Genomic DNA, 23454 nt, shown 5'->3' with positions numbered 1-23454 from the left:
GCACCTGTTATGCGAAGCTGGAGGAGGAACAGAAGGGACTCCTTCTGTTCCTTCTCCAGCTTCGCTGAAGGGGAGCTGCGCAGTTCTCCGTCTCTGCGCAGCGCCTCCCTTGTGAAGGAGAGGCGCTGCGCGGAGAGAGAGAAGTGCGCAGTGCCCCTTCAGCGAGGCGCCTGTACTGGGTTCTGCCTTAGCCATGCACAGCCTCTTCAGGCAGGGGGAGCCTTCATCTTGCTGCCCTGAAGGGGCTTGGCATGGTTATCCCAGAAGCCAGAACAGCCACACGGTATCCCAGAAGCCAGATCCCTCTTGCTCTTCTGGCTTCTGGGATTCAGATTTTTTCTTGTTTTCCTCCTCCCAAAACTAGGTGCGCCTTATGGTCTGGTGCTTCTTTTGGAGCGAAAAATACGGTATTGCTTTTCTCCTGTTGCAAGCAACTCATGGGAATAACAGCCCACCTTCTCTCATGGGGAGAGCTGCCTCCTTCTCAACCGAGTCGAGCAGCCTCATCCTCTCACGGGAAGAGCAGCCTTTACTCCTCTCATGGAGGGAAGAGCCCCCTTCCTTAATAGGGGGAGCAACCTCCTCCTCTCATGGGAAGAGCTATTCCTTATCTCCTGTTGCAAGCAACTCATGGGAATAACAGCCCACCTTCACTCACGGGGAGAGCTGCCTCCTTCTCTTCCGAGACGAGCAGCCTCATCCTCTCACGGGAAGGGCAGCCTTTTCTCCTCTCATGGAGGGAAGAGCCCCCTTAATAGGGGGAGCAACCTCCTCCTCTCATGGGAAGAGCTATTCCTTTTCTCCTGGTGCAAGCAACTCAAGGGAATAACATCCCACCTTCACTCACGGGGAGAGCTGCCGTATTTTTCGCTCCATAAGACACACTTTTTTCCTCCTTAAAAATAAGGGGAAATGTGAGTGCGTCTTATGGAACGAATGGCGCTGCGCAGAGAGGTAGAGCTGCGCAGTGCTCCTTCAGCAAAGCGGGAGGAGGAACGGAGCACCTTCTGTTCCCCCTCCCGCTTCACTGAAGGGGCGCTGTGCAGCTCTCCCTCTCTGTTCAGCACCTGTCCTGCGAAGCCGGAGGAGGAACAGAAGGGACTCCTTCTGTTCCTCATCTGGTTTCGCGGCGGCGCCCCTGTCCTGGAAGCCGGAGGTGGAAGAGAAGGCTTTCCTTCTGTTCCTTATCCAGCTTCGCTGAAGGATCGCTGCGCAGTACTCCCTCTCTGCGCAGCGCCTCTCCTGTGAAGGAGAGGCGCTGCCCAGAGAGAGAGAACTGCGCCGCACCCCTTCAGGGACGTGCCTGTCATGTGAAGCCGGAGGAGGAAGAGAAGGGACTACTTCTGTTCCTCCTCTGGCTTCGCGGCATCCTGGAAGCTGAAGGAGCAAAAGAAGGTTCTCCTTCTGTTCCTTTTCCAGCTTCGCTGAAGGGGCGCTGCGCAGCTCTCCCTCTCTGTTAAGCGCCTGTACTGCGAAGCCGGAGGAGGAACAGAAGGGACTCCTTCTGTTCCTCATCTGGTTTCGCGGCGGCGCCCCTGTCCTGGAAGCCGGAGGCGGAAGAGAAGGCTTTCCTTCTGTTCCTTATCCAGCTTCGCTGAAGGATCGCTGCGCAGTACTTCCTCTCTGCGCAGCACCTCTCCTGTGAAGGAGAGGCGCTGCCCAGAGAGAGAGAACTGCGCTGCACCCCTTCAGGGACGTGCCTGTCATGTGAAGCCGGAGGAGGAAGAGAAGGGACTACTTCTGTTCCTCCTCTGGCTTCGCGGCGTCCTGGAAGCTGAAGGAGCAAAAGAAGGTTCTCCTTCTGTTCCTTTTCCAGCTTCGCTGAAGGGGCGCTCCGCAGTTCTCCCTCTCTGCGCAGCACCTCTTCTGTGAAGGAGAGGCGTTGCACAGAGAGAAAACTGTGCATCGCCACTTCAGCGACACACCTGTCATGCAAAGCCGGAAAAGGAACAGCAGGGACTCCTTCTGTTCCTTCTCCAGCTTCGCTGAAGAGTAGCTGCACAGTTTTCCGAGGGAGAACTGCACAGTGCCCCTTCAGCAATGTGCCTGTCCTGGCTTCTGCCTTAACTGTGCGCAGCCTCTTCGGGCAGGGGGAACCTTCATCCCGCTGCCCTGAAGAGGCTTGGTGCGGTCATCCCAGAAGCCAGAACAGCCACACGGTATCCCTGAAGCCAGATCCCTCTTGCTCTTCTGGCTTCTGGGATTCAGAATAATTTTTTCTTGTTTTCCTCCTCCCAAAACTACGTGCGCCTTATGGTCTGGTGTGTCCTTTGAAGTGAAAAATACGGCATTCCTTTTCTCCTGGTACAAGCAACTCATGGGAATAACAGCCCACCTTCACTCACGGGGAGAGCTGCCTCCTTCTCTTCCGAGACGAGCAGCCTCATCCACTCACGGGAAGGGCAGCCTTTTCTCCTCTCATGGAGGGAGGAGCCCCCTTCCTTAATAGGGGGAGCAACCTCCTCCTCTCATGGGAAGAGCTATTCCTTTTCTCCTGGTGCAAGCAACTCAAGGGAATAACAGCCCACCTTCACTCACGGGGAGAGCTGTCTCTTTCTCTTCTGAGTTGAGCAGCCTCATCCTCTAACAGGAAGAGCAGCCTTTTCTCCTCTCATGGAGGCAAGAGCTCCCTTCCTTAATAGGGACAGCAACCTCCTCCTCTCATGGGAAGAGCTACCGTATTTTCCGCTCCATAAGAGGCACTTTTTTCCTCCTAAAAAATAAGGGGAAATGTGAGTGCGTCTTACGGAACGAATGGTGCTGAGCAGAGAGGTAGAGCTGCGCAGCGCCCCTTCAGCGAAGCAGGAGGAGGAACCCCTTCTGTCCCTCCTCCTGCTTCGCTGAAGGGGTGCTGCACAGCTCCCCCCTCTCTGTGCAGTGCCTGTCCTGCAAAGCCAGATTAGGAACAGAAGGGACTCCTTATGTTCCTCCTCCGGCTTAGCGGCGACGCACCTGTCCTGGAAGCCGGAGGAGGAACAGAAGGGTCTCCTTGTATTCCTTCTCCAGCTTCGCTGAAGGGGCGCTGCGTCGTTCTCCCTCTCTGCGCAGCGTCTCTCCTGTGAAGGAGAGGCCCTGCCCAGAGAGAAAGAACTGCGCGGTGCCCCTTCAGCGACGCACCTGTCATGCGATGCCGGAGGAGGAACAGAAGGGTCTCATTCTGTTCCTTCTCCAGCTTCGCTGTAGGGGCGCTGCGCAGAGAGAGAGAAATGCGCAGCACCCCTTCAGCGATGCGCCTATCATGCGAAGCCGGAGGAGGAACAGAAGAGACTCCTCCTGTTTCTCCTCTGGCTTCGCAGGTTCTGGAAGCTGGAGGAGGAACAGAAGGGTCTCCTTCTGTTCCTTCTCCAGCTTTACTAAAGGGGCACTGCACAGTTTTCCCTCTCTGCGCAGCGCCTCTCCTATGAAGGAGAGGCGCTGCACAAAAAGAGAACTGCGCAGCTCCCCTTCAATGATGCACCGGTCATGCGAAGCCGGAAGAGGAACAGAAGGGACTCCTGTTGCTTCTCCAGCTTTGCTGAAGAGGAGCTGCACAGTTTCCCAAGGGGGAAGTGCGCAGTGCCCCTTCAGCGACGTGCCTGTCCTGGCTTCTGCCTTAGCCGTGCGCAGCCTCTTCAGGCAGGGGGAGCCTTCATCTCGCTGCCCTGAAGGGGCTTGGTGCGGTTATCAGAGAAGCCAGAAAAGCCACACGGTATCCCAGAAGCCAGATCCCTCTTGCAGTTCTGGCTTTTGGGATTCAGAATAATTTTTTCTTGTTTTCCTCCTCCCCAAACTAGGTGCGCCTTATGGTCTGCTGCGTCTTATGGAGCGAAAAATACGGTATTCCTTTTCTTCTGGTGCAATCAACTCATGGGAATGAGAGCAGCCTCATCCTCTCACGGGAAGAGCAGCCTTTTCTCCTCTCATGGAGGGAAGAGCACCCTTCCTTCATAGGGGGAGCAACCTCCTCCTCTCATGGGAAGAGCTATTCCTTTTCTCCTGGTGCAAGCAACTCATGGGAATAACAGCCCACCTTCACTCACGGGGAGAGCTGCCTCCTTCTCAACCGAGTCGAGCAGCCTCATCCTCTCACGGGAAGAGCAGCCTTTTCTCCTCTCATGGAGGGAAGAGCCCCCTTCCTTAATAGGGGGAGCAACCTCCTCCTCTCATGGGAAGAGCTATTCCTTTTCTCCTGGTGCAAGCAACTCAGGGGAATAACAGCCCACCTTCACTCACGGGGAGAGCTGCCTCCTTCTCAACCGAGTCGAGCAGCCTCATCCTCTCATGGGAAGAGCAGCCTTTTCTCCTCTCATGGAGGGAAGAGCCCCCTTCCTTAATAGGGGGAGCAACCTCCTCCTCTCATGGGAAGAGCTATTCCTTTTCTCCTGGTGCTGGCAACTCATGGGAATAACAGCCCACCTTCACTCACGGGGAGAGCTGCCTCCTTCTCAACCGAGTCGAGCAGCCTCATCCTCTCATGGGAAGAGCAGCCTTTTCTCCTCTCATGGAGGGAAGAGCACCCTTCCTTAATAGGGGGAGCAACCTCCTCCTCTCATGGGAAGAGCTATTCCTTTTCTCCTGGTGCAAGCAACTCATGGGAATAACAGCCCACCTTCACTCACGGGGAGAGCTGCCTCCTTCTCTTCCGAGACGAGCAGCCTCATCCTCTCATGGGAAGAGCAGCCTTTTCTCCTCTCATGGAGGGAAGAGCACCCTTCCTTAATAGGGGGAGCAACCTCCTCCTCTCATGGGAAGAGCTATTCCTTTTCTCCTGGTGCTAGCAACTCAGGGGAATAACAGCCCACCTTCACTCACGGGGAGAGCTGCCTCCTTCTCAACCGGGTCGAGCAGCCTCATCCTCTCACGGGAAGAGCAGCCTTTTCTCCTCTCATGGAGGGAAGAGCCCCCTTCCTTAATAGGGGGAGCAACCTCCTCCTCTCATGGGAAGAGCTATTCCTTTTCTCCTGGTGCAAGCAACTCATGGGAATAACAGCCCACCTTCACTCACGGGGAGAGCTGCCTCTTTCTCTTCTGAGTTGAGCAGCCTTATTCTCTAACAGGAAGAGCAGCCTTTTCTCCTCTCATGGAGGCAAGAGCTCCCTTCCTTAATAGGGACAGCAACCTCCTCCTCTCATGGGAAGAGCTACCGTATTTTCCGCTCCATAAGAGGCACTTTTTTCCTCCTAAAAAATAAGGGGAAATGTGAGTGCGTCTTACGGAACAAATGGTGCTGAGCAGAGAGGTAGAGCTGCGCAGCGCCCCTTCAGCGAAGCAGGAGGAGGAACCCCTTCTGTCTCTCCTCCTGCTTCGCTGAAGGGGTGCTGCACAGCTCCCACCTCTCTGTGCAGCGCCTGTTCTGCAAAGCCAGATTAGGAACAGAATGGACTCCTTATGTTCCTCCTCCGGCTTAGCGGCGACGCACCTGTCCTGGAAGCCGGAGGAGGAACAGAAGGGTCTCCTTGTATTCCTTCTCCAGCTTCGCTGAAGGGGCGCTGCGTCGTTCTCCCTCTCTGCGCAGCGTCTCTCCTGTGAAGGAGAGGCCCTGCCCAGAGAGAAAGAACTGCGCGGTGCCCCTTCAGCGACGCACCTGTCATGCGATGCCGGAGGAGGAACAGAAGGGTCTCATTCTGTTCCTTCTCCAGCTTCGCTGTAGGGGCGCTGCGCAGAGAGAGAGAAATGCGCAGCACCCCTTCAGCGATGCACCTATCATGCGAAGCCGGAGGAGGAACAGAAGAGACTCCTCCTGTTTCTCCTCCGGCTTCGCAGGTTCTGGAAGCTGGGGGAGGAACAGAAGGGTCTCCTTCTGTTCCTTCTCCAGCTTTACTAAAGGGGCACTGCACAGTTTTCCCTCTCTGCGCAGCGCCTCTCCTATGAAGGAGAGGCGCTGCACAAAAAGAGAACTGCGCAGCTCCCCTTCAATGACGCACCGGTCATGCGAAGCCGGAAGAGGAACAGAAGGGACTCCTGTTACTTCTCCAGCTTTGCTGAAGAGGAGCTGCACAATTCCCAAGGGGGAAGTGCGCAGTGCCCCTTCAGCGATGTGCCTGTCCTGGCTTCTGCCTTAGCCGTGCGCAGCCTCTTCAGGCAGGGGGAGCCTTCATCTCGCTGCCCTGAAGGGGCTTGGTGCGGTTATCAGAGAAGCCAGAAAAGCCACACGGTATCCCAGAAGCCAGATCCCTCTTGCAGTTCTGGCTTCTGGGATTCAGAATAATTTTTTCTTGTTTTCCTCCTCCCCAAACTAGGTGCGCCTTATGGTCTGCTGCGTCTTATGGAGCGAAAAATACGGTATTCCATTTCTTCTGGTGCAATCAACTCATGGGAAGGAGAGCAGCCTCATCCACTCACGGGAAGGGCAGCCTTTTCTCCTCTCATGGAGGGAAGAGCCCCCTTCCTTAATAGGGGGAGCAACCTCCTCCTCTCATGGGAAGAGCTATTCCTTTTCTCCTGGTGCAAGCAACTCAGGGGAATAACAGCCCACCTTCACTCACGGGGAGAGCTGCCTCCTTCTCTTCCGAGACGAGCAGCCTCATCCACTCACAGGAAGAGCAGCCTTTACTCCTCCCATGGAGGGAAGAGCACCCTTCCTTAATAGGGGGAGCAACTTCCTCCTCTCATGGGAAGAGCTATTCCTTTTCTCCTGGTGCTGGCAACTCATGGGAATAACAGCCCACCTTCACTCACGGGGAGAGCTGCCTCCTTCTCAACTGAGACGAGCAGCCTCATCCTCTCATGGGAAGAGCAGCCTTTTCTCCTCTCATGGAGGGAAGAGCACCCTTCCTTAATAGGGGGAGCAACCTCCTCCTCTCATGGGAAGTGCTATTCCTTTTCTCCTGGTGCAAGCAACTCAGGGGAATAACAGCCCACCTTCACTCACGGGGAGAGCTGCCTCCTTCTCAACCGAGTCGAGCAGCCTCATCCTCTCACGGGAAGAGCAGCCTTTTCTCCTCTCATGGAGGGAAGAGCACCCTTCCTTAATAGGGGGAGCAACCTCCTCCTCTCATGGGAAGAGCTATTCCTTTTCTCCTGGTGCAAGCAACTCATGGGAATAACAGCCCACCTTCACTCACGGGGAGAGCTGCCTCCTTCTCTTCCGAGACGAGCAGCCTCATCCTCTCATGGGAAGAGCAGCCTTTTCTCCTCTCATGGAGGGAAGAGCACCCTTCCTTAATAGGGGGAGCAACCTCCTCCTCTCATGGGAAGAGCTATTCCTTTTCTCCTGGTGCTAGCAACTCAGGGGAATAACAGCCCACCTTCACTCACGGGGAGAGCTGCCTCCTTCTCAACCGAGTCGAGCAGCCTCATCCTCTCACGGGAAGAGCAGCCTTTTCTCCTCTCATGGAGGGAAGAGCACCCTTCCTTAATAGGGGGAGCAACCTCCTCCTCTCATGGGAAGAGCTATTCCTTTTCTCCTGGTGCAAGCAACTCAGGGGAATAACAGCCCACCTTCACTCACGGGGAGAGCTGCCTCCTTCTCTTCCGAGACGAGCAGCCTCATCCTCTCATGGGAAGAGCAGCCTTTTCTCCTCTCATGGAGGGAAGAGCCCCCTTCCTTAATAGGGGGAGCAACCTCCTCCTCTCATGGGAAGAGCTATTCCTTTTCTCCTGGTGCAAGCAACTCAGGGGAATAACAGCCCACCTTCACTCACGGGGAGAGCTGCCTCCTTCTCTTCCGAGACGAGCAGCCTCATCCTCTCATGGGAAGAGCAGCCTTTTCTCCTCTCATGGAGGGAAGAGCACCCTTCCTTAATAGGGGGAGCAACCTCCTCCTCTCATGGGAAGAGCTATTCCTTTTCTCCTGGTGCAAGCAACTCAGGGGAATAACAGCCCACCTTCACTCACGGGGAGAGCTGCCTCCTTCTCAACCGAGTCGAGCAGCCTCATCCTCTCACGGGAAGAGCAGCCTTTTCTCCTCTCATGGAGGGAAGAGCACCCTTCCTTAATAGGGGGAGCAACCTCCTCCTCTCATGGGAAGAGCTATTCCTTTTCTCCTGGTGCAAGCAACTCAGGGGAATAACAGCCCACCTTCACTCACGGGGAGAGCTGCCTCCTTCTCTTCCGAGACGAGCAGCCTCATCCTCTCATGGGAAGAGCAGCCTTTTCTCCTCTCATGGAGGGAAGAGCACCCTTCCTTAATAGGGGGAGCAACCTCCTCCTCTCATGGGAAGAGCTATTCCTTTTCTCCTGGTGCAAGCAACTCATGGGAATAACAGCCCACCTTCACTCACGGGGAGAGCTGCCTCCTTCTCAACCGAGTCGAGCAGCCTCATCCTCTCATGGGAAGAGCAGCCTTTTCTCCTCTCATGGAGGGAAGAGCCCCCTTCCTTAATAGGGGGAGCAACCTCCTCCTCTCATGGGAAGAGCTATTCCTTTTCTCCTGGTGCTAGCAACTCATGGGAATAACAGCCCACCTTCACTCACGGGGAGAGCTGCCTCCTTCTCTTCCGAGACGAGCAGCCTCATCCACTCACGGGAAGAGCAGCCTTTACTCCTCCCATGGAGGGAAGAGCACCCTTCCTTAATAGGGGGAGCAACTTCCTCCTCTCATGGGAAGAGCTATTCCTTTTCTCCTGGTGCTGGCAACTCATGGGAATAACAGCCCACCTTCACTCACGGGGAGAGCTGCCTCCTTCTCAACCGAGTCGAGCAGCCTCATCCACTCACGGGAAGAGCAGCCTTTTCTCCTCTCATGGAGGGAAGAGCCCCCTTCCTTTATAGGGGGAGCAACCTCCTCCTCTCATGGGAAGAGCTATTCCTTTTCTCCTGGTGCTAGCAACTCAGGGGAATAACAGCCCACCTTCACTCACGGGGAGAGCTGCCTCCTTCTCTTCCGAGACGAGCAGCCTCATCCTCTCATGGGAAGAGCAGCCTTTTCTCCTCTCATGGAGGGAAGAGCACCCTTCCTTAATAGGGGGAGCAACCTCCTCCTCTCATGGGAAGAGCTATTCCTTTTCTCCTGGTGCAAGCAACTCAGGGGAATAACAGCCCACCTTCACTCACGGGGAGAGCTGCCTCCTTCTCTTCCGAGACGAGCAGCCTCATCCTCTCATGGGAAGAGCAGCCTTTTCTCCTCTCATGGAGGGAAGAGCACCCTTCCTTAATAGGGGGAGCAACCTCCTCCTCTCATGGGAAGAGCTATTCCTTTTCTCCTGGTGCAAGCAACTCATGGGAATAATAGCCCACCATCACTCACTGTTGGACTTTACATTCTTGGAAGAGTTTGAATTCCAACAGATATAGGGGTAGTTGAAGTCACCCATGGCTACTCTATATCTCCTTTTATAATCTTTGGTAATCTGCTGTAGGAAGGCATCACCCAGGTGTTAAGTTTGGCTTGGTGGTCCTTAGCAGACACCCACAGGAAAGTCAGTTTTTCCCCTCTCTCCTCCAGTTTTCATCCAAATACTCTCAATACGCCTTCCAGGCTTCAGGTCATGGATTTCTTCACACATAGTGCTACTCCTCCTCTCTTCCTGCTTGGTCTATTGCTTCTGTACAGGTTTTACCCCTCCATTTCTACATTCCAGTCATGAGTCTCATTCCACCAGGTTTCAGTAATGTCTGTTAGATCATATTTGCTATCCTCTATTTAGAGTAGTATTTGCTTCACTTGTTTCCTTTTCTCTGCACATTAGTAGAGAGACAACTGAAACCACATGTCATTCTCTCCAGGTGTTTGCTTCTTGAAATTTCTTGTCCTTTTAACAGGTTTCTGTAGTACCACATCTGATTCCTGTGCATGAGTGAAGCTCTTATCCCCAGTACCAGGTGCCCCCCTCTTGTCTGTAGTGTTGTATCCCTCATCCTCAGGATTTAGTTTAAAGCTCTGCTGATCAGGTTACTGAGCCTCTTTGCTAAGACCTTTTTGTCAATGGCTGTGAGGTGCAATCCATCTCTTCCTCAAGGAAGCAGAGACTATGGTCCAGGAAGCAAAACCTCTTCAGACATCTCCACCTGTGCATCCAGTGCTTTATTTCCAGTATTTCCCACTCTCTTCCTGGGCCACAACCCTTCAACAGGAAAGTGATGAAACAAATTCTCTGTTCTCCAAGACCCTTCAGCTTCCTGTGCAGTGTCTGATAGTCCCTTGCTGTATGTTGGAAGCCATGCCTGGCAGTATTGTTTGTGCCCTGATGATTCAGATAGAAGGGATTGTGGTCAGTGGTCTCTATAATACTTGGCCACTTCTCTGTCACATTGTGAATCCTTGCAGCTGGAAGACAGCATACCCCCTGGGACACCCTGTTACCTTCACCAACTGCTGCCTCTGTCCCTCTCAGTAGGGAGTCACCTATTACCACCAAACGCCTCCTCCTCTTCTGGCCAGTGCCAGCAATTCTTCTGCAAACTCTGCCAGCTCAGTGACACACCACAGCTCCAAACTGTCCTTTTGTGCGTCTCCTCCTTCCAGCGGTTCGTTTCCTGCAATGGGTAATCTTCTTTCTCCCTTGGGGCACTCCACTTCAGTTGCTGTTGCAGGAGGCTTCACTCTTTTCTAACGAGATATTCCTCGTCTTGTTCAGTAGTCGGGCTTCAACTTGCTGGACCTTCTCTTCCAGCAAGGCAACCAGCTTGCACTTACTGCAGTGTAGTGTGACACATTCTCAGGAAAGAAGACCATTATGGCACAGGCATTGCAGGGCATTGCAGGAGCTGCCTTGCTGTTCATATGTCCTGGTCTCCTCAAAATGCCCTCGCAAATGGCATTTACATAGTTAATCTGTTATTCCTGGGTTGGGCACTGCTTCCCTTTTGGGTGAAGACAGAGGCAAAGTAGGTGTTGAATAGTTCTGTCTTCTTTCTGTCACCCAACAGCTTTTTCCATCTTCTCCATGCAGATGAGCTTCTACTTGTTTGTTCTTCCTCTTACTTTGAACATAGGCAAAGAAAGCTTTATTTTTTTCATTTCTTGCAAGTATGAACTCTCTCTGAGCTTTGGAACGCCTGACCTTCTCCCTGCAACTGTTGCTACTCGTGTATCCTCTTCCTTCACGATTTCCCCTTTCTTCCATTTCTCATTTATGCCCTTCTTACATCTCAGCTCATCTGTAACCTTCTTACAGTATGGTTTAGTGGTGTAGTGGTTAAGAGCAGTGGACTCGTAATCTGGTGAACCGGGTTCGCGTCTCCGCTCCTCCACATGCAGCTGCTGGGTGACCTTGGGCTAGTCACACTTCTCTGAAGTCTCTCAGCCTCACTCACCTCACAGAGTGTTTGTTGTGGGGAAGGGAAAGGAGAATGTTAGCCACTTTGAGACTCCTTAAGGCAGTGATAAAGTGGGATATCAAATCCAAACTTCTTCTTCTCCTTCCCTATGCAGCCACATGGGTTTCTCTGGAGGCCTGCCACTTTTCATTCTGCCTGCAATTGCCTGCATTTGTGCCTTCAACATTTTACCTTTAAGAGACTTCCATCCACCTTGGACACCCTTCTCTTCGAGTATTTCTGACCATTAAATCTCATCCAATAGTTCCTTCAGCTTTTTGAAATCAGCCTTCTTAAAGTCCAGTGTATATCTGATGACACTCTGCTTTCTGCTTTCTGCTTTCTTTTTGGTTGAAGTCAAAGTAGGTGTTGAGCAGTTCTGCCTTTTCTCTGTCCCCCAATAGCATTTCTCCATCTTCTCCAGATGGGAGACCTACTGCTTGCTTGTTCTTCCTCTTGCTTCAAATATGGAACAATAAACCCACTCTTTTTTTTTTTTAGCCTGTCTTGCTTGCCAGACCTCATTCAGAGCTTTGGCCCGTCTGCAAATCTCCCTGAAACTGATGGCTTTCCTCTTTTTTCCATTTCTCAGACGTGCCCTTCTAACATCTCAGTTCTTCTGTTAGTTCCTTATGCAGTCACACCTGAGTTATTGTTGATTTTTTTTTATAGCCTCCCACCTTTCTTTCCTGTTGGAAAAGTCTGCCTTTGTGCCAGCAAAATTTGTGCCATTAAAGAATGCCCATCCATTTTAAACTCCCCTTTTTTGAATATTTCTGACTGCGTAATCTCACCCTGTAGTTCCTTAAACTTTTTGAAATCAGCCTTCTTGAAGTCTAGAGGGCATGCCCAACTACACTCTGCTTTCCCTTGAAACCCAGGAGCACACAATCGCTTCCTCCCAGGTCTCTTGGTGCTTCCAACTCATCAATCAGTTCCTCTGTGTTGGTGAGGACCAGGTCCAAGAGAGACGATTCCCTTGCTGCTGCTGCTTTCAGCTTCTGGGAAATGAAATTGTCAGTGAGGCTCTAGTTGAAGTCTCCCATGGCTACTATACTGTATACAGTGGTACCTTGGGGTAAGAACTTAATTCGTTCCAGAGGTTCATTCTTAACCTGAAACCATTCTTCAGCTAATGGGGCCTCCCGCTGCCGCCGCACCACCGCCGCACGATTTCTGTTCTCATCCTGAAGTAAAGTTCTAAACCCGAGGTACTATTTCTGGGTTAGTGGAGTCTGTAACCTGAAGTGTCTGTAGCCTGAAGCATCTGTAACCCAAGGTACCACTGTATCTCCTTTTAGAATCTTTGGTGATCTGCTGTAGGAAGGCATCACCCACGCCTCCAGTTTGGCTTGGTGGTCTCTTGCAGACATCCACAGGAAAGTCACTGTTTTCTCTCCTCCAGTTTTCATCCATATACTCTCAATACACCTTCCAGGCTTCAGGTCATGGATTTCTTCACAAGTATACACATCCTTTACATATAGTGCAACTCCTCCTCTCTTCCTGCTTGGTCTATTGCTTCTGTACAGGTCTTACCCCTCAATTTCTACATTCCAGTCATGAGTCTCATTCCACCAGGTTTCAGTAATGTCTGTTAGATCATATTTGCCATCCTGTATTTAGAGTAGGATTTGCTTCACTTGTTTCCTGTTCTCTGTACATTAGTAGAGAGACAACTGAAACCACAAGTCTTTCTCGGCAGGTGTTTCCTTCTTGTAGTTTCTTGTCCTTTTAACAGGTTTCTGTAGTACCACATCTGATTCCTGTGGATTTATAAATTTTGTATTCAACATAAATCATACACAAACAAATTCTGAGATCCCCATTCCCCCATCCACCCCCACCCCGACTTCCCTCAACATCCCCTTTCTGTTTTTGATAAATACAATACTGCTGCTTACAATCTTTATCCTAACTCTATAGTCTTTAATCTAATCACCTTCTTTTTAACATTTTATGTCATTGCATTAAAAGTCCTTGTCCTTATTAAATATTTTAAAACCTTATTCTTTATCTTCTTTTTTTTTTTTTAGTTGTGATTGCTCAAATCCTGCTAGTGAGTCTGTTTCTTTACAATATTTCTTCACATATAAAGGTAAGGGGACCCCTGACCATTAGGTCCAGTCATGGCCAACTCTGGGGTTGCGGCACTCATCTCACTTTATTGGCCGAGGGAGCTGGCATACAGCTTCTGGGTCATGGGGCCAGCATGACTAAGCCGCTTCTGGCAAACCAGAGCAGCACACAGAAATGCCATTTACCTTCCCGCCGGAGCGGTACCTATTTATCTACTTGCACTTTGACGTGCTTTTGAACTGCTAGGTTGGCAGGAGCAGGGACCAAGCAACGGGAGCTCACCCCGTCGCGGGGATTCGAACCGCCGACCTTCTGATCGGCAAGTCCTAGGCTCTGTGGTTTAACCCACAGTGCCACCCGCGTCCTTCCTTCACATATAGTATAGCATAAAAGATTCCCAGTCTTTTTTGAAGTCGTCATTGTCTCTGTCTCTTCTGTAAGCTCCCATTGGAGCCATGGGGAGAGCACCCACAATTGTGCAGCTACCATAAAAAAGGCCCACGGACATGTTGCTACCCTCCAGTCCTTTTGTGGAAGAGGCTCATGCCTCAGTTGATGATTGCTGGGTCCAGGTCTGTTCATATGGGGAGCAGGGCAGTAGCTAGGGGGTGGTGAGGTGGTGCGCACAGGGGCACAGGTGTGTGTGGGGGGGTGCAAAATCAGCTGCCGATACCCTCCGACGGGTGCCCTGTCCAGCCAGCGCTCCCTGACTGTAGCCCAGGCAGGGCAGGAAAGAGGGTGCACTGGGTGGCAGCTGCTCCCAGCTGTACTCCCGCCCCTTGGCCCTCCTGGCAGCCAGGCAGCGCCGCTGGGCTGGCAGTGGGCAGCCTAGCAGGGGAGTCTGGGTGTGTCCCAGGCCCCATCCCATTTTGCCATGAGGCAGTGGCTCTGCCTCACCCAAACCTTGCTTGGGGGAGGGACCAGGAAATTCCACCAGCCTTGGCCCCTGACGCTGCCCAGCCCACCTGACTGCCCACGCCACTTCCTCTCCGTAATACTAATCTCTCAGATGGCGGAAATTCTTCCTCAGGGCAGAAGCGTCTCCTTAGACAGCAGAGGAAACTCCTCACAGGCTTTCCCACATTGGGAAATGGGCATCTGAATGCGTTAGGTCAGCTACCCTGGCTACACACCACAGAGAGGCAGTGGTATTCCCTCGCTTTGAGAACAGCCAGAACACGCTCACTCCCCTTTCTGTTCCTTGCCCTGAAAAACTGTGATGGCCTGGGATTCAGACTCGGATGCTGAACCTGTGGGATCCCAGCCTGCACAGGATTCCCTGCCTCCAGAAGCATGAGGCTGGGGCATGAGCCTGAAGGGTCCTCACCTGTGCTGGATCCTCAGGTGCAGGCACCAGCTGAGTCTGCTCTGGCTCCTGAGGTGATGGAGGACCCATGGCCTGCAGGTGCTCCTCTCCCAGCCCCGTCAGGGGAAGAGGAGGTTGCCTCTGGGTCCAGTAACCCTCCAGCCTCTCATGAGCTGCAGAGGCTCAGGGCAGAGAGGCAGAGGGAACTAAGTTCCCGCAGGAGGAGTGCTCGCCTCCAGGCCAGGAGAGGCGAGTCACCAGAGGATCGGGGCCACCCTATGGCTCGGGGCAGATAAAAGCTGGCCAGCCCCAGTCCTAAGTTGCATAAGCAACATTGTTGGTTGCTAGTTCCTGCCTGAACCCTGTCCTGCTTTCCTGCCTGAGCTCCTGACCCGCCCTGGCTCCCTGCTTGCATGCCTGTCCCTGACTTCACCTGACTCCCTGCCCTGCACCCAGCTTCACCTTCTACGGACTGCCTCCTTGTTGCACCTTTGACCATGGACCGGACTTGGACCTTGCCTCTCGGGTAACCCACGGGACCAGCACAAAACCAATGAAAGGAGTTGGCGTACTAAACACTTTGACCTAAGATGTTTGGCTTACTGGTGGGGGGACAGCAAAGTGCACCCCTTCTCAGCACCAGATTTAGGGTGGTGTTGGGCAGATCCCCTGCACAGGGTGCCAAGTTGAGGGGGCGCAAAATTGAGAAGGTGCGTAACTGAGAAGATCCATTTGGGGACGCCAAAGTTTGGCCTCCCACAGTGTGGGGAAATAGATCTTTTGGGCCTGATTTGTTAAGTCTGTATAAGAAACTGCTGGGATTCTTGAATACTGAAGCTGAGCAAAGGTCTTAGGGCTTCAAGGTTAAGACTAATGAAAGTCGGGTGATGGGAGAGGCAAGTGCTCATTATCTGGAAAGTTCTACCAATTAAGCCCTATGATGGGTCATACCAGGTCTTATGATTCCGGTCAATTTTGCTTAAACTCGGGGTTTGGGCTATTGTAAGACAGCTGTGGGGACTCAATGGAGGCAGCAAAGCATGCCTTCAATGCAGCCTTCACTACCACCAGGTCAGCTCAATGATGAGCCCTCACCAGTGTTTGGTTGCATTCACTTACCTTCCACTTACCTTCTCTGATGAAAAAAGAGACACCCAGTGGTATTCTTCTAGAAAAAAGAGGTGCTGGGACGCAGCATGAAACCTCCCTCGTTCTCTGAAAGGGTCCGGAAATGAGTTCCGGTGGGTTCCGGCCAGAAAAAAGGCCCAGGGGAAGCCTCCCTCCATTCCCTCCAACATCTCTCCAATGATAATAGGGACCTATCAACATTCCCTCCAGAATTTCTCTGAAGAAGCAGGATATTCCAGTATCAAATGAGAAACCGGAACGGCTTTTGTAAATCTGGAACCATCCCAGGAAAATAGTGTATGCATTTAAGTCACCTCCCAATTGGTTTCTGCACCCTAGACTCTGAAGTATGTAAAGGTGGCATATTTGTGTGAGATGCCTGAGCATGGGAGGCAGTTATTGCTGGCAGGAGCCAAAGGATGTTTCTGCTGCAGCTGATGACCTTAGGAGCAAGCAGGCTATCCACAGAGGAGGGAATCCCTTTCTGTGGGCTGTCCTTTAAGAACCCTCCTTGTGCTTCAGTCCAAGTCCCTTCATCCTCCCCCCACCCACACAAACCAAAGGCAGCAAATGCCTTTGAAAAAGACCTCTTCCTGGGGGGCGCTGTACTGGGACTTCTGTCATGCTGCTTGTGAGCTCCTGGGAGAACAGACCACAGGTCTAACTGAGCCACCTTGGGCTTGACCCAACTGCCAGGGGCTCTTGTGGTGTTCTGCTCCAATTGTCCCTCTGGGGGGCTTGGGAGGGAATCTCGCCTCCTGCTTCCAACCCACCCATGTGGAAGCAGCAGCCTGTTCCAGCTACAAAACAGGGACCTGGTCTGTGTGGACTCTGGTTGAGCAAAGGAAGTGGACTTACTGTGATTCTTCATGAAAATGCACTGATAGAAGAGAACAGTCAGGACGCCCAGGAACGGCAGGTGAGAGGCAGTTCTGCACAAAGAGGGGAGAAAGGAGGGGAATGTCAGGAAAAGGGCAAAAGTGCCAATCTCAGCAGGGTCTGGAAAATGAGCTAACGCGCGTGTGTGTTTTAAGTATTGGGTTCTGCCTTCTCAGGTCTACCTGGGAGGGCAGTTCAATTCTTGGTACAACTATTTAAGGATACTGATAAACTGAATTTACCTGGTTTTACCATCTGTAGAACCCACCAAAACAGCCCCACATTGTACAACCGGGTAGCCGAGGTGGATTTTGGGCAGTGTGCCCAGTTCCTCCACACCGAGCGCTGAGCCTAGGGGATGCTGCAGGGCGTCGTAGTGAATTGAGCACAATGGAGGGCGAGAGATGGGGGGACACTATTGAATGTTGGCCTTGCACAGGGTGCCACTGAAATGGGAAAGACCAAGGTCTGCCTGTGAGGCAAGGCAGAAGTCCTCCCTGCTGGCTTTCAGGTGAACCAAAGACAGTTAACTGAAGGAGCCAACTGATCTCAGAATCAGTTCAAAGCAGGCATCTGGTTGCCAGGGAAACAGAATTCCACAGGATTCCACATCCCGCTGTGGAGCTAAGAGCCTGGCCAAGGACTGGCCAATGGACTCTGGGCTCCAGGACTGCTCTGTCTCCCAGGCCCTTGTCACCCCTTGAAGGGAGACTGAGCCACAGGCTCGGAAACCAACAATTGGGGCAGGGGAGTATGAAAGGGAGGGACATGGGAACAAGCAGCAAGGAGATTGTGGTTTAAATGCCCTTTTACAATAAATAAAACCTCCTGCCCGTCCACTACAAGGATGCTCAGTAATGGTGAGGAATGAGGAACTGAGCTTTTTAGGGGAGTGGGGGACAAGCCCTTGTCTTAACAGATCCCTGCTGTCAACTTCTTCATCCTGCTGCTCTCCAGATGTTAAGCCAAGCAGAATGAACAAAGGGATGGGAAGGTTGCAGCGTTTTAGTTGCAAGAAAAAGCGAGGAAGAGGCAACATGACAGACCTTTGCAAAATGATGCACAGCATGGAGAAAGTGCACAGAGAAAAGTCTTTCTCCCATTTTTGTGACACCAAAACTGAATTTTGGAAGATACACGAGAGAGAAAAGAACGTTCTTCTTTGGGCAGTGCAATGGTAAACAGTGAAACTCTCTCCCTCAGGAGGCAGTGATGGCCAACAACTCGGATGGCTTTGAAAAGGGATCAGAAAAGTTCATGGAGGAGGAGGCTATGGAGGGCTACTACCCACAATGACTATGTTGTTCCTCCATAGTTGGTGGCCACAATGCTTTTGAAGACCATAGGAGGGGGGAGAGCTATTGTGCTGGGATCCTGCTTGTGGGCTTCCCATTAGGGCATGTGCTTGGCCACTGTAAAAACTGGAAGTTGGATTAGATGGGCCACTGGCCTGATTCAGTGGGCTGCCATTATTACCCCAGAGCTTTGGGCATACTGGCTGCTGGGATTTGTTGTCTGACAACATCTGGAGTGCACCAGGTTGAAGAAGACCGGATTACTTTAATCCCAGCTACCTGGATCCAAACACACACAAACACAAAATGAAAATGGCCTGTATCAAGGATCGAGGTCATTGCTCAGACTGCTTTCAACTGTCATGGCTTCCCCCAAAGAATACTGGGAATGGTGGTTTGTTTAGAATGCAGGGAGTTGTTAAACCCTGTTGTTAAACAGAGACATCCAGTGCTATTCTTCTAGGAAAAAAGATGCCGGAACTCACCATGAACACCTCCCCCGTCCTCTGAGAGGGCCTGGAACTGAGTTCCGGTGAGGTCCGGCCAGATAAAAGTCCCAGGAGATCCTCCCTCCCCTCCCTCCATCATTTCTCCGATGATAATAGGGCCCTATCAACATTCCCTCCCAAATTACTCTGAATAAGCAGGACATTCTGGTATCAAATGAGAAACCGATACAGCTTCTGTAAATCCGTAACCATCCCAGGAAAATAGCGTATGCCTTGAGGTGGATATTTCTCCCAGATGCATTCAAGTCATTTCTCAATTGGTTTCCGCACCCTATCCTCTGAAGTATGTAAATGTGGCATGGGAGGCAGTTAGTGCTGGCAGGAGCCAAAGGATGTTTCTGCTGCAGCTGATGACCTTAGGAGCAAGCAGGCTATCCACAGAGGAGGGAATCCCTTTCTGTGGGTTGTCCTTTAAGAACCCTCCTTGTGCTTCAGTCCAAGCTCCTCCATTCTCCCTCACACAAACACACCAAAGGCAGCAGATGTCTCTGGACCAGACCTGTACCTGGGAAGAGCTGTACTGAGACTCCTGTCATGCTGCTTGTGAGCTCCTGGGACAACAGGCCACAGGTCTAGCTGAGCCACCTATGGCTTGACCCAACTGCCAAGGGTTATTGTGGTGCTCTGCTCCAATTGTCCCTCTGGGGGGTTTGGGAGGGAATCCCGCCTCCTGCTCCCAACCCACCCATGTGGAAGCAGCAGCCTGTTCCGGCTACAGAACAGGGATCTGGTCTGGGTGGTCTCTGGTTGAGCAAAGGAAGTGGAAGTGCTCAACCGAAACAGTCCTACATTGTGCAACTGGGGAGCTGAGGCAGATTTTGGGCAGTGTGCCCAGTTCCTCCACACTGGGTGCTGAGCCTAGGGGATGCCACAGGGCATCAAAGTCAATGGGTGGACTCTAGTCTGGGTGGACTCTGGTTGAGCAAAGGAAGTGGACTTGTTGTTCCTCCATAGTTGGTGGCCACAATGCTTTTGAAGACCATAGGAGGGGGGAGAGCTATTGTGCTGGGATCCTGCTTGTGGCCTTCCCATTAGGGCATGTGCTTGGCTACTGTAAAAACTGGAAGTTGGATTAGATGGGCCACTGGCCTGATTCAGTGGGCTGCCATTATTACCCCAGAGCTTTGGGCATACTGGCTGCTGGGATTTGTTGTCTGACAACATCTGGAGGGCACCAGGTTGAAGAAGACCAGATTACTTTAATCCCAGCTACCTGGATCCAAACACACACAAACACAAAATGAAAATGGCCAGTATCAAGGATCAAGGTCATTGCTCAGACTGCTTTCAACTGTCATGGCTTCCCCCAAAGAATACTGGGAATGGTGGTTTGTTTAGAATGCAGGGAGTTGTTAAACCCTGTTGTTGTTTTCACCCAAAACTTGCTTGGGGGAGGGACCAGGAAATTCCACCAGCCTTGGCCCCTGACGCTGCCCAGCCCACCTGACTGCCCACGCCACTTCCTCTCCATAATACTAATCTCTCAGATGGCGGAAATTCTTCCTCAGGGCAGAAGCGTCTCCTTAGACAGCAGAGGAAACTCCTCACAGGCTTTCCCATATTGGGAAATGGGCATCTGAATGCGTTAGGTCAGCTACCCTGGCTACACACCACAGAGAGGCAGTGGTATTCCCTCGCTTTGAGAACAGCCAGAACACGCTCACTCCCCTTTCTGTTCCTTGCCCTGAAAAACTGTGATGGCCTGGGATTCAGACTTGGATGCTGAACCTGTGGGATCCCAGCCTGCACAGGATTCCCTGCCTCCAGAACCATGAGGCTGGGGCATGAGCCTGAAGGGTCCTCACCTGTGCTGGATCCTCAGGTGCAGGCACCAGCTGAGTCTGCTCTGGCTCCTGAGGTGATGGAGGACCCATTGCCTGCAGGTGCTCCTCTCCCAGCCCCGTCAGGGGAAGAGGAGGTTGCCTCTGGGTCCAGTAACCCTCCAGCCTCTCATGAGCTGCAGAGGCTCAGGGCAGAGAGGCAGAGGGAACTAAGTTCCCGCAGGAGGAGTGCTCGCCTCCAGGCCAGGAGAGGCGAGTCACCAGAGGATCGGGGCCACCCTATGGCTCGGGGCAGATAAAAGCTGGCCAGCCCCAGTCCTAAGTTGCATAAGCAACATTGTTGGTTGCTAGTTCCTGCCTGAACCCTGTCCTGCTTTCCTGCCTGAGCTCCTGACCCGCCCTGGCTCCCTGCTTGCATGCCTGTCCCTGACTTCACCTGACTCCCTGCCCTGCACCCAGCTTCACCTTCTACGGACTGCCTCCTTGTTGCACCTTTGACCATGGACCGGACTTGGACCTTGCCTCTCGGGTAACCCACGGGACCAGCACAAAACCAATGAAAGGAGTTGGCGTACTAAACACTTTGACCTAAGATGTTTGGCTTACTGGTGGGGGGACAGCAAAGTGACCCCTTCTCAGCACCAGATTTAGGGTGGTGTTGGGCAGATCCCCTGCACAGAGTGCCAAGTTGAGGGGGCACAAAATTGAGAAGGTGCGTAACTGAGAAGATCCATTTGGGGACGCCAAAGTTTGGCCTCCCACAGTGTGGGGAAATAGATCTTTTGGGCCTGATTTGTTAAGTCTGTATAAGAAACTGCTGGGATTCTTGAATACTGAAGCTGAGCAAAGGTCTTAGGGCTTCAAGGTTAAGACTAATGAAAGTCGGGTGATGGGAGAGGCAAGTGCTCATTATCTGGAAAGTTCTACCAATTAAGCCCTATGATGGGTCATACCAGGTCTTATGATTCCGGTCAATTTTGCTTAAACTCGGGGTTTGGGCTATTGTAAGACAGCTGTGGGGACTCAATGGAGGCAGCAAAGCATGCCTTCAATGCAGCCTTCACTACCACCAGGTCAGCTCAATGATGAGCCCTCACCAGTGTTTGGTTGCATTCACTTACCTTCCACTTACCTTCTCTGATGAAAAAAAAGACACCCAGTGGTATTCTTCTAGAAAAAAGAGGTGCTGGGATGCAGCATGAAACCTCCCTCGTTCTTGGAAAGGGTCCGGAAATGAGTTCCGGTGGGTTCCGGCCAGAAAAAAGGCCCAGGGGAAGCCTCCCTCCATTCCCTCCAACATCTCTCCAATGATAATAGGGACCTATCAACATTCCCTCCAGAATTTCTCTGAAGAAGCAGGATATTCCAGTATCAAATGAGAAACCGGAACGGCTTTTGTAAATCTGGAACCATCCCAGGAAAATAGTGTATGCATTTAAGTCACCTCCCAATTGGTTTCTGCACCCTAGACTCTGAAGTATGTAAAGGTGGCATATTTGTGTGAGATGCCTGAGCATGGGAGGCAGTTATTGCTGGCAGGAGCCAAAGGATGTTTCTGCTGCAGCTGATGACCTTAGGAGCAAGCAGGCTATCCACAGAGGAGGGAATCCCTTTCTGTGGGCTGTCCTTTAAGAACCCTCCTTGTGCTTCAGTCCAAGTCCCTTCATCCTCCCCCCACCCACACAAACCAAAGGCAGCAAATGCCTTTGAAAAAGACCTCTTCCTGGGGGGCGCTGTACTGGGACTTCTGTCATGCTGCTTGTGAGCTCCTGGGAGAACAGACCACAGGTCTAACTGAGCCACCTTGGGCTTGACCCAACTGCCAAGGGCTCTTGTGGTGTTCTGCTCCAATTGTCCCTCTGGGGGGCTTGGGAGGGAATCTCGCCTCCTGCTTCCAACCCACCCATGTGGAAGCAGCAGCCTGTTCCAGCTACAAAACAGGGACCTGGTCTGTGTGGACTCTGGTTGAGCAAAGGAAGTGGACTTACTGTGATTCTTCATGAAAATACACTGATAGAAGAGAACAGTCAGGACGCCCAGGAACGGCAGGTGAGAGGCAGTTCTGCACAAAGAGGGGAGAAAGGAAGGGAATGTCAGGAAAAGGGCAAAAGTGCCAATCCCAGCAGAGTCTGGAAAATGAGCTAACGCGCGTGTGTGTTTTAAGTATTGGGTTCTGCCTTCTCAGGTCTACCTGGGAGGGCAGTTCAATTCTTGGTACCACAATTTAAGGATACTGATGAACTGAATTTACCTGGTTTTACCATCTGTAGAACCCACCAAAACAGCCCCACATTGTACAACTGGGTAGCCGAGGTGGATTTTGGGCAGTGTGCCCAGTTCCTCCACACCGAGCGCTGAGCCTAGGGGATGCTGCAGGGCGTCGTAGTGAATTGAGCATAATGGAGGGCGAGACATGGGGGACGCTATTGCATGTTGGCCTTGCACAGGGTGCCGCTGAAATGGGAAAGACCAAGGTCTGCCTGTGAGGCGAGGCAGAAGTCCTCCCTGCTGGCTTTCAGGTGAACCAAAGACAGTTAACTGAAGGAGCCAACTGATCTCAGAATCAGTTCAAAGCAGGCATCTGGTTGCCAGGGAAACAGAATTCCACAGGATTCCACATCCCTCTGTGAAGCCAGAGCCTGGCCAAGGACTGGCCTATGGACTCTGGGCTCCGGGACTGCTCTGTCTCCCAGGCCCTTGTCACCCCTTGAAGGGAGACTGAACCACAGGCTCGGAAACCTACAATTGGGGCAGGGGAGTATGAAAGGGAGGGACATGGGAACAAGCAGCAAGGAGATTGTGGTTTAAATGCCCTTTTACAATAAATAAAACCTCCTGCCCGTCCACTACAAGGATGCTCAGTAATGGTGAGGAATGAGGAACTGAGCTTTTTAGGGGAGTGGGGGACAAGCCCTTGTCTTAACAGATCCCTGCTGTAAACTTCTTCATCCTGCTGCTCTCCAGATGTTAAGCCAAGCAGGATGAACAAAGGGATGGGAAGGTTGCAGCGTTTTAGTTGCAAGAAAAAGCGAGGAAGAGGCAACATGACAGACCTTTGCAAAATGATGCACAGCATGGAGAAAGTGCACAGAGAAAAGTCTTTCTCCCGTTTTCGTGACACCAAAACTGAATTTTGGAAGATACACGAGAGAGAAAAGAACGTTCTTCTTTGGGCAATGCAATGGTAAACAGTGAAACTCTCTCCCTCAGGAGGCAGTGATGGCCAGCGACTTGGATAGCTTTGAAAAGGGATCAGAAAAGTTCATGGAGGAGGAGGCTATGGAGGGCTACTACCCACA

At 52.1% G+C, this 23454-nt stretch overlaps 1 protein-coding gene across 17 annotated transcripts in view; it reads right to left on the bottom strand.

Moving 5' to 3' along the window:
- LOC308469303 (uncharacterized protein) overlaps positions 1 to 23454 on the bottom strand; it is an 80049-nt gene that overhangs the window by 41514 nt on the left and 15081 nt on the right. For 7 of the 17 annotated variants that reach the window (XR_013982088.1, XR_013982089.1, XR_013982090.1 and 4 more), the window contains exons 1-2: positions 16813 to 17103; positions 16550 to 16623 (exon numbers count right to left, since the gene is read on the bottom strand). The exons of 1 other annotated variant lie outside the window; for it this stretch is intronic. Coding sequence is in view for 2 of the 16 variants with exons in the window: in XM_080991523.1 (XP_080847649.1) it covers positions 16002 to 16623; positions 21873 to 22217; positions 22407 to 22570 (1131 nt within the window). In the remaining 14 variants the exon portion in view is untranslated. Of the gene's footprint in view, positions 1 to 15786; positions 16624 to 16812; positions 17104 to 18873; positions 19121 to 19271; positions 19303 to 21872; positions 22218 to 22406; positions 22700 to 23454 lie in introns of those variants that run through there. 9 more of the 17 variants (XR_013982082.1, XR_013982084.1, XM_080991524.1 and 6 more) reach the window with 5 other exon arrangements.

This window comes from Podarcis pityusensis (assembly GCF_964106645.2).
Source record: "Podarcis pityusensis genome assembly, chromosome: 1".
Taxonomy (NCBI): domain Eukaryota; kingdom Metazoa; phylum Chordata; class Lepidosauria; order Squamata; family Lacertidae; genus Podarcis; species Podarcis pityusensis.
Note: the sequence above shows the minus strand (reverse complement) of the source record. Positions and strands in the feature narration are given on the sequence as shown.